This window comes from Dromiciops gliroides, chromosome 5 (assembly GCF_019393635.1).
Source record: "Dromiciops gliroides isolate mDroGli1 chromosome 5, mDroGli1.pri, whole genome shotgun sequence".
NCBI lineage: Eukaryota > Metazoa > Chordata > Mammalia > Microbiotheria > Microbiotheriidae > Dromiciops > Dromiciops gliroides.
Genome location: NC_057865.1, coordinates 47,251,392 through 47,267,589, shown reverse-complemented (window position 1 = coordinate 47,267,589; position 16,198 = coordinate 47,251,392). Strand labels below are relative to the sequence as shown.

The 16,198-nt window shown below is 44.7% G+C and overlaps 1 protein-coding gene across 2 annotated transcripts in view; it reads right to left on the bottom strand.

Annotated features, from left to right (window-relative positions):
* Positions 1-14,033, bottom strand: part of CDK6 (cyclin dependent kinase 6) — a 272,271-nt gene extending 258,238 nt beyond the window's left edge. The window contains exon 1 of one of the 2 annotated variants that reach the window (XM_043968766.1): positions 13,731-14,033. In XM_043968766.1, coding sequence (XP_043824701.1) covers positions 13,731-13,963 — 233 coding nt within the window. In that variant the 5' untranslated portion in view covers positions 13,964-14,033. Of the gene's footprint in view, positions 1-13,541; positions 13,653-13,730 lie in introns of those variants that run through there. The other variant, XM_043968767.1, reaches the window with a different exon arrangement.
* Between the last annotated feature and the right edge of the window lie 2,165 nt (positions 14,034-16,198).

Genomic DNA, 16,198 nt, shown 5'->3' with positions numbered 1-16,198 from the left:
AGGCCAGATTTGAACTCAGGTACCCCTGACTCCAGGGCCGGTGCTCTATCCACTGTGCCACCTACCTGCCCCATGGCTTTATTTTTGATCCTTAGTTCTATCCAATCTCTCGTAGTCAATCATTTACCAAGTCCTTTAGATTCAACCTGGGCAACATCCCTTGAGCCTGTCACCTCCTTCTTTTTTTCTGCTGCCACCCCCATCTGAATAACTCCAATAACCTTCCGTGTTCTTTATTCCTCCCTGAACCCCACCCCTAATCCATCCCTCATACCTTCATCCTTCATAATCTTCCTCATTGACAGATCCAATCATATCACTCCTCTGCCCCCAAAGCATGAGTCCTTCCCTATTTACTAGCTACTAACATGAAGTTTGTACTCCTTTTTCTAGTACTTGGGTCTCTCAAAAAATCTCCATCAAAACACCTTTCCAGTCTTATTTCCTACTATTCCCCCTCCGTGTACTCTTATGCTTATAGCCAAAATATCCCCCAAGAATATCTTGAGGGGTGTTTTTTTCTTTTTAACTTGTCCCACTGGCCACACTGTCTCTTATTCTTGGAATAGTTAATGTTTCTTTTCTTTTTTTTTGCGGGGGCAATGAGGGTTAAGTGACTTGTCCAAGGTCACACAGTTAGTAAGTTTCAAGTGTCTGAGACTGTATTTGAACTCAGGTCTTCCTGAATCCAGGACCAGTGCTTTATCCACTGCGCCAACTAGCTGCCCCTAGAATAGCTAATGTTTCTATAGCATTTATTATGTTCCATGCATCGTGGTAAGCACTTTACAATTATTATTTCATGTGATTCTCACAACCACTTTTGAAGGGAGGTGCTATTATCCCCATTTTCCAGATGAAGAAACAGAGGCAAACAGAGTTGTTAAGTGACTTGTTCCAGATCACTGAGTTAAGGACTGAGATGGGACCTGAACCCAGGTCTTCCTGACTTCAAGTCCAGGATTATAGCTACTATATACTGTCCTGTCTCTAAATTAGATACCATATTTCACTCTTTAAAGCAGAAGTTCTTAATCTGAGGCCAGGGCATCTTTTTGGGGGTAACTGTATTCTAAGATAATTGAAATCTTATGTATTATAATCTTATTATTTTATGTATTTAAAAACATTATTCTGAGAAAGGATCCATAGGGTTCAGCAGATAGCCAAAGGACAACCCCCCAAAATAAATAAATAAATAAATAAACAAAATTCAGAGCCTCTGCTGGAGTTGCTGAATTTGGAACAATCCTATAGGATCAAAACCTCAATGAAAATGAGATGCTTAATGTTAAAAAAATTTTTAAATTCAAAATATGTTTAAATCACTAAGCTGTTTATGGAAATGATGGGCTTTCCAATAACTCTGGATAGGAAAAGATTTAGGTGAAGACTATTCAGCAAAGTTTTCTTTTAGTCCTTAAGAGTCTGTGAGGTGACCCTGGAAGCCAACAAAAGGCAGAGTCCAGTAGGTTCACACTGAACTGGAAAAGCTTTAGGAAAAGGCCCGGTCATGGGCCAGAAGAGACTGGCTCGCTGCCAGAGGGCCGGCCACTGGAATGGACCACAGGGTTTAGGGCAGAAAAAGCACATTAGAAATCATTGTTTTACAGACAAGGAAACCAAGTCCAAGAAAAAGAAGTGACTTCCCCAAAGTAACAGGGATATTCAATAGGAAAATCTCAGATTAACACAGGTCTTCTGACCACAAATCCAAAGGTCTTTCCTTCCTCTCTAGCACATCCAAGACTCCCTGCCTCAGTTTTCTCATCTGTAAAATGAGCTGGAGAAGGAAATGGCAAACCACTCCACTGTCCTTGCCATGAAAACTCCAAATGGGGTTAACGGAGAGTCGGACACCACTGAAATGACTCTATAACAAAACTCACGTAAAATATCGCACTCTCCCATTTGAAGTCTTCTTCCTTCAAGACACAAGTCAGGCATCAACTCCTTCAGGAACCTGTATCTGATCACCCTGTTAGAAGCAGAGACCTCTCCCTCACTGAATTTCTCACTTTTCCTTCACTCTACTGAGTGTCTCTTTGAGGGCAGGGGCTATCTTTCTTTTCCTAACTTGTCTCCCCAGCGCCTAGCACAGTGCCCAGCACATAGTAGGTGCTTTATAGATTTTTACCAAATGTTCCCTTACACCCCAGTTACTTAGGTTACTCTAACTTGTGCTACCTATATCAGGGCTCCCCTTGAAAGCAGGCTCTGATATCCAAGCTATTTTTTTGTTTTTTGCTTTTTAAATTTTTGTGGGGCAACAAGGGTTAAGTGACTTGCCCAGGGTCACACAGCTAGTAAATGTCAAGTGTCTGAGGCTAGATTTGAACTCAGGTCCTCCTGAATCCAAGGCCAGTGCTTTATCCACTGCGCCACCTAGCGGCCCCCAAGCTATGTAAAAAATCTCTTTTATCTCATGATATCTTACATGTAACGGGTGACAATGTTCTCCATGAGTATGCTGTGCCTGGAGAACTAAAGAAAAAGAAATGATGATGATGATGACGATGATGGTGATGACAGCTAGCATTTACACAGTGCCTACTATGTGCCCAGGAACTACACAAAGCACTTTTACAAAGTTAATCTCATTTGAGCCTCATAGCAACTCTGCGAGCTAGGTGCTGTTATTATTTCCATTTTAGAGTTGAGGAAAATGAGGCAAACAGAAGTCACTTACCTATAGTCGTGTGGGTATCAAATGCCTAGGAAATTTGGTTACTTTTTAAAAAACACTGGTAATCTCCACTTTTTAGAATTTGGGGGAAGATGTTCTATGACATTGACTAATATTCATTTTAAAAGGGATTATTTCTCTACATCATCATAACCTTTATTAATAAACCCCAATAGTTTAAGGAAGGACATAGCCCTCAAATATACTGGCCAGCAGTTGGGAGAAAGATATTCCTGAAAACTCTGAATCACTGAAAAAATGTGGGCTGCTTTCAAGACTGTGTTATGAAATACTTAAATTTGCTTAATTCATTTGACTTAAATGAGAAATACTTGATTTCATATGTTCCCCTGTGAGCAAAGGAAATAGACTCAATATTATTTAGCCAAAGCTATTTTTATCACAAACAATAAGAAATTAAGTTATGAAACAAAATGCATTAGAAAAAACTGAATTATATGCTATAATCGTAATCATTTTTATAGATAATATTTCAGCAAGGAACGCTCCCAGTTTTACACACAGGAATTTCCTGACCCCAATACGTCATTTATTCCTGGCAAACCCTATTCTTTATCTACACATATTTCTTTTTCTCTTCCAAAACAGCCCAGCACTCGCATTAATGCTGCGTCAGTATCTAACCAATTTAGTCTCTGCATATCATATTAAAAAATTCATTTCCTACTCAAGAAGCCCAAGTCCACTTACTCTGCATACCAATAAACCTGAATTTCCTGACATAAAAAAATGCACCAAGATCAAAGACTGAGTTGTCAGGAGCCTTACAAGTCATTTACCCCAACCCTCCCCCCCATTTTACAGATGAGCAAACTGAGGCAGAGTTCACTCAGCTGGCATCAGAACGAGGATATGAATGTCGCTCCTCAGGATTTTTCCCATTTTAAAAAAAAAGGATTCCTAAAGGCATGTTAAGAACTTGACATATGTGAAAAGGACATTTATTTATACAAAACCAACTTCCATTCCCCCATATTCATTTACTCATGCCTTAAACAAAGAAGAGAACCAAAGAATATACCCATGTTTACACAAGAGTTTCCCACTTACTGACCACTCTCTCCTTGATCCCACAAAGAAATTCTAATAATTCTATGTTTATGATAGCAGAGGGGAAGGATGAAACTGCAATGTCAAAAATCTGGCATTATCAAATTCTTTTGCAGGAACAAGGAAAGGGAGGAATACAACATTTGTCAAAATATTTACTGAATAGCCTTGATAATTAGAAATTTTTCAAGGAACACTCAGAGAACAGAAGAACAGGAATACCTCTCACATACTGCGTGTTGGAGAGAATCAAATTCCTGTTTTAACTGGGACTTGTCCCAGTGAGGGTGTTGGATAGCCCCAGTGCAGACATATCTCCTTCTTCAGAAGGATTCACTGGCCATTAAGATCACGTAAATGAAGCTTCAGTCCTACAGAATATTACATGATCCCTCGGATTTCTTCACACTGATTGATGTTCAAGATCTCCCAGAGGGAAGCAGGGTTTCCCTCTATATTGATGTTGTTACATGATATATCTCTGAGTACTTTGAAAAAGACTGGAATTTCCCTCTGTACAATAATCACTGAGCTGTCTGGGGTGTCGCCCACCCCTTCCTAACAGTAAGTGATTGAAAATTCTAATGATGATACCACCACATCTGCCCAACTGCTTTTAATCATTACAAATTGCACAATTAGAGACAGCCAAGTGATCCATCGGACAGAGAACTGGGTCCCAGAGGCAGGAAGAAACAAGTTCAAGTCCAGACTCAGTCACTTATTGGTTCTATGACCCTGAGCAAATCACTTCATGTCTCTGAGCCTGAGTTTCCGAATCTGTAAAATGGGGAATGATAATAATAGCACCTGATTCACAGGGTTGTGTGATCAAACAAGGAAACACATAGAAAGTGCTTTGCAAACCTCAAAGCACTATATAAATGATGAGGTGGTGGTGATGATGATGGTGACACGTAAACCAATTCTACCAATACGGCAAGAGATTTGTGCTCTAGGAATATCCACCAATATTCCAAAGGATCTGAGATCTTATTTAATGTGAGTCTTGGTTTGGATCTAACCCCTGGGACTCCTCTGCTCCCTGACTCCTAAGCATTTCTCTATTCATCAAACAGTTGCATGATCACTGTGTGTGTGTGTGTGTGTGTGTGTGCACGCGCACGCGCGCGCATACGCGCACATGCATGTATACATTTTATTTCCACTGCTGACTGATCTTGGGTAACTGACTCGAAATCCTTCCCAAGTCCCAAGGGAGAGACTAGACATTCTCTTTTCACCTCCATCTACCTGTCTTCTCATTTCATCGTGGGTTAACTGGATTAGTCCAGAAGAACTCATTCATTCTGAAGTTGTGCCGGGCATTTATAAATTCAATGCCTCTTTCTCTCCTATTCACATCTTTCTTCTGTGCCATCCTGGCAGGCAGCTCATGCTTCTACAAGGGAAAATTTCCAAATAACTGAAGCTTCTTCCTTACTTTCCTCCTCTGGGTCTGTCACATGCATGGGGCCATTCCTGTCTGGGCTGCAGAACATGACCCCACCATGTCTTCCCATCCTGTGAGACTCTTGTCTACCTCCTCCCATAAATCCTGCTGTGGGCGGTGGGGGTAGGGAGGGTGTCCATCTCATATGCTGGGACTCTTCTTCTCATTCTCTTTTCATGGTAGAGATACCACACAGAGGCTGCCCATTGGTTGTTGCTGGCTCTTACCAGTCATCTGCTTTCCCTGGTTCTAAGCATAATGAGTCTAAAGTCAAATTCAAAGATCCATCAGAAAGCTGGAAAACAGCAGTGAGGTCATCTAGGCTTTCCCTCTGCAAATGAAGAAAGTAATGCCCCCAGGAGTCTGCCTTGCCCACAGTCACATTGGTAGCCAGTGAGAGAACCGGGACTCCATCCCAGTTCCTCATCAAGCAGACAACTCTGACTAATGTTCTCGTCATTGTTTCTAACTACAGACGTGAACCAACTCTGATGAACATGAAATACAAGGACTGGCTACTCTGATATTCTGGCAAACTGGTTTAAAAATGACAAAACATCCCTTTTAAAATATGAAGGTGTGGATTTTTAAAAAGTATTTTTGGAGGCAATCAAGGTTGAGTGACTTGCCCCTTACACAGCTAGTAAGTGTCTAAGGCCAGATTCGAACTCAGGTCCTCCTTAACTCCAGAGCTGATATAGAGGTATGAATTTTTAAAGAAATGTCATGATATCTGTGGTTTGAACTGTGTGTATTTGTGTGTGTGTGTCTGTAATAACTGATACCTACGGAGAGTGAATTGGTTATAGCCCAGGGGCTGTTAAGCCTGGTTGAAGTAACAGCTAAGAGCTTTGAAATTCTTGCGTGTAAAGTCAAGGAAAACTAACTTTTCCACTCAGCCTCAAAGGAATCAGGTAGTTGTTGAATATTTAATATTTAAATGAACAGAGGAGGGCAACAGTCCTTTAAAGTAAATCATTTTTTGTCTAAATAAATGTCCTTACTTTTTCCATATTCTTAACATGCCTTAAAGAATAATTTTTAAGTGAGGAAAAAAATCCTGGATTTGGAGTCAGAAGAACTGGGTTCAAATTCTGGCTCTAACACCAGCAATATGACTACCTTGGGCCTCAGTTTGCTCATCTGTAAAATGGGAGTGGGGCTGGGATAGATGATCTCTTAAATTTAATATTTAATATGAACAGAGGAAGACAACAGTCCTGTGTCTGTCAAGCCTCTAGTGGGATAGCGTGTTTTGTTAGGAACCGTTTCCTCTTTCGGGAAAGACTCTGAGAAGCTGGAGGGTACCCTGAAGAGGTGATCAAAATGGCAAGATGGTCAGATTGTGTGCTATATGAGGACCGGCTGAAGGAAATGGGATGCTTGACCTGGACCTGAGAAAGCTGAAGGGGTCCATGGTCCCCATCCAAGGGAAGCTGTGGAAGGCTGAAATGATTTGCTTTGCTTGGCTCCCGAGGGGAGAGAGGAGAGAGATGGGCAGAGGGGGTAGAGTGTGCCTCGAGGTCGAATCAGAGACTTCCCAAAGTGGAGTGGACTGCCTCGGGAGGCCATAGCCTCCCCATCCCTGCAGGGCTTTAAGCACAGGCTGGATGAGGGGGCATTGTAGAGAGCAGTCTTTTCAAGCTGTGCAAGAGGATCGCTGGGGTCCCTCCTGAGACTGCAATCTGACCATGTAACATGTGACCCTATGTACCAGAAGGGAGACTTCTCAACGAGGGGTGCATGTTACTCTCCTTTCTCTAACTGCTCATAGCCAGAAGATTCACCATCATTGTCACAAGAGCATAAGGACTGCCACCAAAGGCAAAAAGTACCATGGGCCCAGACGCTTTAAAAAAAAAAAAAAGACCGAAATTAAATCCAGAATTCTCCATAAAGAATGCTTATAAACAAATTAATTTGTTTCTTGTGTTCCACAAATACACATCACCACCCTTACTTAATGTTTCAAGCCTTACCAATTCTGAGTGGAGCCTATAATTATGATAAACTACAATGGCAACCCTGTGGAATAGATAGAGATGGCCTTGGAGTCAGAAAGACCATTGGGTGCATGGACACCCCCCCCACACACACACACAGTAGGCCACTTAATCTCAGAGTACCTCAGGCAATTCTTTAAGACTATAAAATTGCAGACCAGTCTTCCATCCATACTAGTAAATTTCCTCATCAGACATTCTCTACACCAACAAAATCACAGTGCTGGATCAAATACCCCAAACTGGTGACTAGAAAGCATTTAAATATCCCTGGGAGGCAGGGTAGTAGTAAGAATCCACTGGAACTGAAATTGGAGGGCTTCATTTCAAATTCCACCTAACGCTTACTGGGGAGGGCAGCTGGGTGGAAAAGTGGTTATAGAACTTGGCCTGCAGTCAGGAACTGAGTTCAAATTAGGCTGCTGATGCTTACCAGCTGTGTGACCCTAGGCAAATCATGTAACCTCTGCCTCAGTTTCCTCATTTGTAAAATTGGGATACATATAATATTAAATATATATTTATATTTAAGATATAAACATGTATGTGTGTGTGTATATATATATATATATATGTATGTATATATAAAAAACACCTACCTCCCAAGGTTGTTGTGACGATTTAAAAAGAGATACTATTTATAAAAGTACTTTGCAAACCTTAAACCACCATATGGGCTGGCTGTTATTATTATATGTGGACAAGTCATAACTTCTCCTTACCTCAGTTTCCTTACCTGTAAAAATGGGGCCCTCCATAGTTGTACTTTTTATCTTAGAGGATAAAATAATAAACAGAAAATCTTAAAGTACCCTATATAAATGCCTGGTACGATATTCTCTCTGAAATGTCATATTGATTCTATGTTATCAGTCACAGTTCTCTCTCTGTCTTATCTTCTAACTATACTTACTGTACATGCATTTATTAAATATGTACTACATGGCAGGCTGTTACAGACTTTGGGTACATAAAGCAGAAGTGAAACAGTTCCTGCCCTCGAGAAGTTTACGTTCTATTGGAAAACAAAACATGTTTACACAGAAGCTGAAACAAAATATATATAAGATGACTACAAGGTAATTTTTTTGCGGGGGAAGTCACTAGCAGCTAGCAGGGGCAGAATGAAGAATGTTTCATAGAAGGTGGTGTTTGAGCTGAACTTTGAAAGAAACTAAGGATTCTGGGAGACAGAAAAGGGCAAGGCTATAGACTGTGTAAAGACCAAGAGCCCAGAGATGGTCTCATTGATCAATCCATCCATCAAAAAGTAAGCATTTATTAAGAACTGACTCCATATCAATCATTGTGCTTGCTGCTGGGATACTCTAATACAATTAATACAAGAAAGAAGATGAATTTAACCTGACCAGAGAGCACTCGAAAGAGAATAATATATACCAAGACTAGAAAGGTGGGCTGAGGCCAGGCTGGCAGGAACTGTAAATGGCAAAGGAAATTCACATTTTTCCCTACAATTAATTGGGAGCCCCTATAGTTTATCGGGGAAATAAAAATGGGGAAAGGGAAATTATAATACCTGAAAAAACATCACCACCCAGGAATCAGCTGAAAATACACAGCAGAATGCCTGTCACTTTCCAGCTTCCACCTAGAATGCCCAATTCTCCTCCCCCAAACCTAGAAACCCCACACAGCCCCAGCCAATGGGATGGCTGCTCTGACAGTCACATGACTGCCCTCACTAGGCTTCCAATCATTATAATTTTGCCAGGCCCATGTAGGCGTCGGAGAGTGGTGATGACATGAGGTGCCAGAGCCCTGGCAATGGCTGCAACCAGTGGGTGGAGCACCATGCAGTTTGGGGAGCCCCAGGCCAGTGCTCGATGAGGCATAAAAACCTCAAATAACAATTAATTCTTTACACTGGGAAGGATGGACCCAAAGCTAAGGCAGGAAAAAGCACAACAACAACAAGAGAAAAAGTGTAGAAATAGAAAGGGAGGTGGGGAAAAAAGGTTGAGGAGTGATGGGATAGCATCAATAATAGTTAGGGTGTCTGACCCAGGGAGAGATTCTTTTTTGAAAAACTGGATGCCAGATCCTGCAGTGTTGTTGTTGTTTTAATTCAGAAGCAGATAGATATCTTGCCAACTAAGGGATTTACTGGGAAATTTCTAACAGGCTCAAGGGTTCCACCTAATCTTCTTGAATAGGTAACAGTTGTCTTTGTTTTTAATTCAGATGAATGTCCAACAGAAAACTACACAGATGAGCATCCTGAGACTTGTCCTAGCACAGCCAGAATAACCTAAGTAAGGACCCACCCACCAATCCCAAGAACTGTGGCATAGCTCAGCATAAATCCATCACCTAATGCTAGAAAAACAATTCAAAGTCCTCATTGTATCTCCCTTCCTGTTCCTCCATGGGGGCTCACAGGGTCACTTCTTCATAGGATGAATAGCACGAAATATATTTGCGTGATTATTCACCTCAAAATGAACACATGGATAGTAGGGGATGTCAAAGGAAGACCACTTGGCATCTGCCCCAGAGCTTGAGCAGTTAGGTGGCAAAGTCGATAGAGCACTAGCCCTAAAGTTGGGAGGATCTGAGTTCAAATCTGACCTCAGACACTTAGTAGCTATGTGACCCTGGGCAAGTCACTTAACCCCAATTGCCTTAAACATTTGGAGTCATCTCCAGTCATCCTGATATACATCTTGCCACTGGACCCAGATGGCAGCACTCTCACTTAAATCCAATTCACTGCAAGTCATGACATCACCTCCTAATGTCATGGTCCTCTTCCAGAATGAAGGACAAACAACAACCCCTGAACTTGGCACACTGCCCAATACAGAGTGGAAGTTAGCAAATGATCAATGAATGAATGAATTCAATTCTACAGGAATATTTCTCCTTTAAGCAGCATAGGTTTACTGCTGTTTTAGTCAGGGGTGGGGGTGGGGGTAATAACTGGGATGAAGTGTGTTCCAGAGACTACAACCGATAAGAATCTATCTCTCTTTATGTTCCATTCCATTCATATTCCATTCAGTTATTTCTATGTAAACGAAAGAGATCAGAAGTATAGCAAAATAGGTGTTTTGTTTTGGGGGGGGGTTGTTAGAGGTAAGATAAAAAACACAAACAAGCAGCCTTTTAATCAAATCTCATCTTCCTAAAATATCTCCTCCTACTTGATCCATAGCCTCCCTCCTCATCTTCTCAACTATAACAGCCTTTGCAGTAGTTATACTAGCTGGCATACTGTACAAAGGTATCGACCGTTTTATTGGTATATTTCTTTTTCCTTGCTGCACCTTGCCTTATTGCTATGACAAAACAACACAGAGATCACCCAGGATATAGGGAGACAAGTTGAAACTTCCCCATAAAGATTGTGTAGACACTTGGATTCCCAGGGTGAATATGGGATTTGGTATTTCAAAGGTCATTCTTGGGTCTCCACTTTGATGACTCATCTGAAATTGTTTGAATTCTTACAGACATAGTTAGCAGTTCTTATTTACATAATATCATCCACAGATCCATAAACTGACCAGCAGGGAAAGTTGCTGAAGTAGCCATGGAGACAACAACAGGGCTGCCCCTTCCATCCCCCTTTCCCAAGCAATGCAACATCAATGAGCTACAGATTTCTATCAGTTGTGGATCAAAAAACCACAACCCCATTCTGTGCCTTGCTTTTTTTCATCTGCAACCATGAATCTTTACCAAGAGAACAAGATGGTGGCATACTGTGTGATGCCAACCACACAGTAGGGAAATTCCAAAATCACAAGGAAAACATCATTATCCTAAATCCCTCAAACATATTTTCATTTCACTAGTTACTAAACAGGCTCCCCTTACAGGTGCACAAAATCTCCTGTGTCATTTCTGCCTTGGGACCCCTAGCATCTAGCAAAGGGCTAGGCCAGATGCATTTACTAAATGACTATAGTGTTAAGTTGAACTGAATGGTAAAAGAGAGATTTTCAAGGACAATTAAGCTTACAAAACTTAGGTCAGAATGAAACTTTGGTTTTGTTTTTTTTTTTAATTCTGACATTGTTTATTCATTTTTAAACTGCATTTGGTTGTCCTTGTGGTCTTAATAAAGGGCAGTATCAATAAATGAATTAGCTTTTATCTCAGTGATGTCTCACCTTTTCACAACTACAGGGACACGGGGTTGGCCTAAGATGAAATGATCGGTTTTGGGGGGATTTTCATTAAGTTTTCCGGGAGTCTTTTGAGATGAAATCTCAGTGAAGGACCCAAGAGGTATTTGTTCTTGGTCACTGGGTTTCAGGTTTCTATGTCACAAGGCATTTCCCTTGAAGGGTACTCATTTTACCTGGAAGGGATGTGTTTTTTCCGTGGAGAGGTAGTCATAGCTATGAATGAACATTTCAGACACCCTCCAAAGTGACAGAGAGAGAGTTTTCTGGTGTTTGTAATATACTAGCAATAGATACGGCTTTCAGTTGGGTATGGTTGGGCACTCAGTCTCTGGAGAAGGAAATGGCAAACCACCCCAGTATCTTTGCCTAACCCCCCTCCCCCAAGGTCAAGCGTCAAAACAAATAGCGTGGGGGTTAATTGGGTTATTAATTAAATTCAGTTCAATATAAGCATTCATTAAGTCTAGCTGCTGAATCAACCAAGTGCAAGAGACCCAAAGTTAGAAAATGGAAATGACTCAATGCCTGCCCTCAGGGGACTTGCAACCCAAATAGGAGAAGAAAAAAAAACCCCCAACAAAACCTTAATCCGGGCCTTTAATGAAGGAGCTTGCTTATTTAAAAGAAAATCACAGGATTACAGTTGGGAAACTAGCATTCTTCTGGATGAAGGGACAGACTCAAACAGGCAATTTTACAATTCAAGGTAGGATGTGATTGAAGAAAAGGAGAGATCCAATCCAAGAGTTTAGGAAAAATTTCAGAAGAGCAAGTACAGTTCTGTCTAGGAAGGCATTAAAAGGCAGTGGGCAAAGTGCAGGATTTGAAGTAGGAGGCTTTGGGTTCACATTGTAGCTCTGTGACCTTGGTTAAGTCCCTTAAATTTGGGGGGTCTGTTACCACAACACCTCCCAGCTGTAAAAGTAGAATTCTGTCCAAGCAGGACCTGGGCATCTTCCTAACCCTAAGACAAATGGGTTATCCAGACTTTGCTTGTGCACTTCAAGTAAGAGGGGCTGGAAGGGACGATACTTGAAGGCCACCCACCCCACTGCTAGCTCTTAAGTGATAGGAAATCCCCCTTTACGTGGACTGCGAGCATTTCCACGGAGATATCTGGCTGTATTTATGAATATATTGTCATCCACTGAGTTACCAACTAGGAAAGATGCTTACTCCTCATGCACACAACAATCCTTCCGGAAAAAGCAGCTCTGGATGGTAAGGTATTTAGAATCTAGAAGCATTAAATCTCCCCCCAAAATTGGTCGGGGGAGACTAGACTTGAGATGCTCGTCTATCAGGAACAGGCTAGCACAGAGCTGTAAATTGGCTAACTGAAGGCCATAGTAATACTCCTGATAAAAAATGACACGAAAGGCACATACAGCCGGGCAACAGCTCTAAATTCTTCAAGCATCCCGATAGCTAATGTACACCACACACAGATAAAATGCGGGTATGACTAGCCAAGCCACTGGGCTGGTGAAAATTCTTGAAACCCTAAGCATTTTCTGCAAAACTACGGAGAACTGCCAACGACTCAACTAGGGTAACATTCTCATTATTAATCTCTCGAAAATTCCCCACTGAGTGAAATCTTAAATGTGGAGGTCCCCAGAGGCTTTCTGTAGTCAAGTCCCGAAGATAGCCCAAAGGGGCTGGCTCCCACGGTCCTGCAGGCAAGACCGGGACGTCATTTAGGGCACACCCGGGCAGGGCAGGCAAATCGACGAAGATTATTACTCATTAATGAGCCCCTGAAACAATAATTTCTGACTGACTGGGTGTCCGGCACCGTGCTGAGTGCTGAGGGTGCAAAAGCAAGGCTAAAACTGTCCCCTGCCTGCTCTCAGGGAGCCGAATGGAATGTGTAACATTGTGATAGTTAACAGTAGCTAGCAAGCAACATAGCAAAACCAAGCAAGAGACCCTCCTCTATGCCTCAGTTTCCCCATTTAGAAGATGGAAATGTAATACTTAAGTTGCCTATCTTAAGGGGGAATATCCTGAGGCTCTGGAGTCAATTATCCGACAACAGAAAGCTGCACAGATTGCAAGCAAGGTTCCCTTCTCTAAGCGTCAGTTTCCCCATCTAGAAAAATAAGATATTAACATAAGAGAAGCTGTCTATGTTAAGGTGCACGTCGTGAGGCATGAAGTGGGCCCACCTGTAAAACGGGGGTCCTAACGTTTGGGGGCACCCATCTCCCCCCGGCAGCCCCACCATCCCGGGACGGGGCTAGTGTCTTGTCCGAGCTGGCTCTCCCCGTGCGCGTGTCTTCTCGGCTAGCCCCCGCGCGCGCGGCACGCTCGCTCGCGGCCCCGGCCGCCCCCGGGGCTGCCGGCCGCTGGCTCACCTGACCACGTTGGGGTGCTCGAAGGTCTCCAGGTGCCTCAAGACCGCCACCTCGCGGATCGTGGAGAGCGGCATGCCCTCCTCCCCGGTCTGTACCCGCACGCGCTTGAGCGCCACGAAACGGCCTCCGTTCTTCAGGTCCCGGGCCTTGAACACCTTCCCGTAGGCACCCTCGCCGATCTCCGCCACGCACTCGTACTGCTGGTCAGCCCGGCTCAGGCCGTCCTTGTCCATGCCGCCGCCGCGGCCGGGACGCCGGGCCGGTGCTGCCCCGGGAGGAGGAGGACAACGAGGAGGTGGTGGAGGACTGGGGTCGTGCTGCTGCTGCTGCTGCTGCTGCTGCTGCTGCTGCTGCCCGGGCTCCCGCTGCTGCTGCTGCTGCTGCTGCTGCTGCCGCCGCCGCTGCTGCCTCTGCCTCTGCTGCCGCCGCCGCTACCGCAGCTGCCGGACGGACGCGGCGGCCGCCACCTCCTCCTCCTCCTCCTCCTGCTGCTGCTCCTCCTCCTCCGCTCTCCCTCTCGCACTCTCTGGGTTGCTGCTGCTGCACACACTCCTCACCCTCACCCCCGCGCGTGCGCCCCCAGCCCCCACGCCTCTCGCTCTTGCTCGGGGCACCCGGGCTGCCCCCCACCCGCGACGCTGCCGCTCTTGCAGCTGCTGCCGCCGTCCAGATGATCGCGGGGTTCCGGGGGAGCGCTCCTCAATCCCAAACCATTCCACCTAAAAGAGAGGAAGGGGGAGAAAAGAAAGTGCCTTCAAGCATCTCCGGGGGCAGCTCTCCCGGATCCCTCCCAAACCTCCTACCCCCCCCCCCCCCCCAGCTCCACCTTGCCCTTGAATCCTCCAGGGTTCCCTGGGCACTTGGCTGCGCTCAGGCCGGGAAGGAAACAGACCGTCTTTCTCTCCCTGCACGAGGTTGACCTGCATTTGTACCCGGGAGCTCCCCGGAGAAATGGCTGGGGCCCCCGCGGGGAAGGAGAGAATCGGCTTGGACACAGCTTCTGCTAGGGGCTGGCGGAGGATGCCGTGGGGGTCGGATTGGAAATGGGGGGGGGGCCTAGGGGCACTTTCGTCTCCTAATCTTCATCCTTATATTCTGGGTGTCACAAAAGTCTTTGTAGTTCTAAGCAATTAAAGTTTAAAAATGCTAAGACTATGCGGATACTAAATATAATTTAGGTGCATTTCCAAAACCTCGCACTACCCCAGGGAGTGAGATTTGCAAGTCAGTCAAGTCAACCTGCATTTATTAAGCACTAAGTAAGTAAGTACGGTGCTATGCTTTTTTTTTTTCTCTAGGAGTGCACCATGAAAGGTTGGAGCGGAGGCTAAAGCTGTGTGAAGGGCACTTCAGGGCAAAATTGGGGGTGGGGGGGGTGCAATAAAGTCTGGATAAGGCTCCGGAGGAATGCTTTAATTTTTTTGCTTCCAGGCCTCACTCGGGGAACTCTCCACCATGCCCCCTCTTTGAGGAGGGGGATGGGGGAGACCGAGAGGGAGGATGGGAGCAATAGCATTCCTTCCTTTGACTGTGAGGACCTCCCTCATAGAAGCAAGCACTAGCCGGCCCAAGTCTCAGCCCCGCACTTACAGGGAGGAGGTGGCGGAGGGAGTTTGACAAAAGGGAGGAAACCCCAACTGCTGTGGGGAGAATTTCTCCCAAGGGAGCATCGCATGCATATTCCTCCACATTACCTCCTCAGCAATCATCCCAGAGAGAGATTAGCCTAATTCTGTATTTCCCTGGAATTCTTTCCAAAGGGTTCCTCCCCTAAAACAAGCCTCAACTCCCACACTCACCCTCCACCCTTTCTTCCTCTTAACTACAGGAGGTATGTGAGTGTGTGTGTGTGTGGGGGGGTGTAATTCTAAGCCCTGGGGGTATTCGAGGAAGGTGGGGGGGGTGGAGTTAGTTTTGCCCCGGGCGGGGCAAAGTAGCTCTGTGCCCTGTGGGCACGGACCAGCCTGGGAACCTCAGCTTTGCCTTCTTCCCTCCAAACCCAACACAGGTCTCAGATGCCAACCAGGTGGCCGGTAATTTGTTGCAACTTCGGACTTTAGGGAAATGCACGAATCGGGGCTGGAACAGCTCTAAGAAAACTCCCGGGGGGAGTGGGGTGGCAGCCTCCTAGGAGAGATCTCGACCGGTTACAGTTTCGAGGACAATGAGCCAGCCCCAGGGACCGCCTGCAGTTTGGGGGCGGGGGCCAGGAGAAGGGCAGACCCCGCTCTCCCCACCCCCATTCATCCACTCTGACCTTGCTGCTTCACCCCAACCCCCCTGCGTTCCCGGCCCTGCATTTTTCACCCCAGCAACCTCTCGGAATTGGATAATTCTGAAGTACCTGAGAGGTTCAACCCCAGGTCTGCTTGCCTTCGGTCATTAATTACAAAGCAACAAGTGATAATGAATGAATAAAGCGACCACAATAGACTTCATGGAGAGCAGAAGTCAGAGAACTGGGTAAA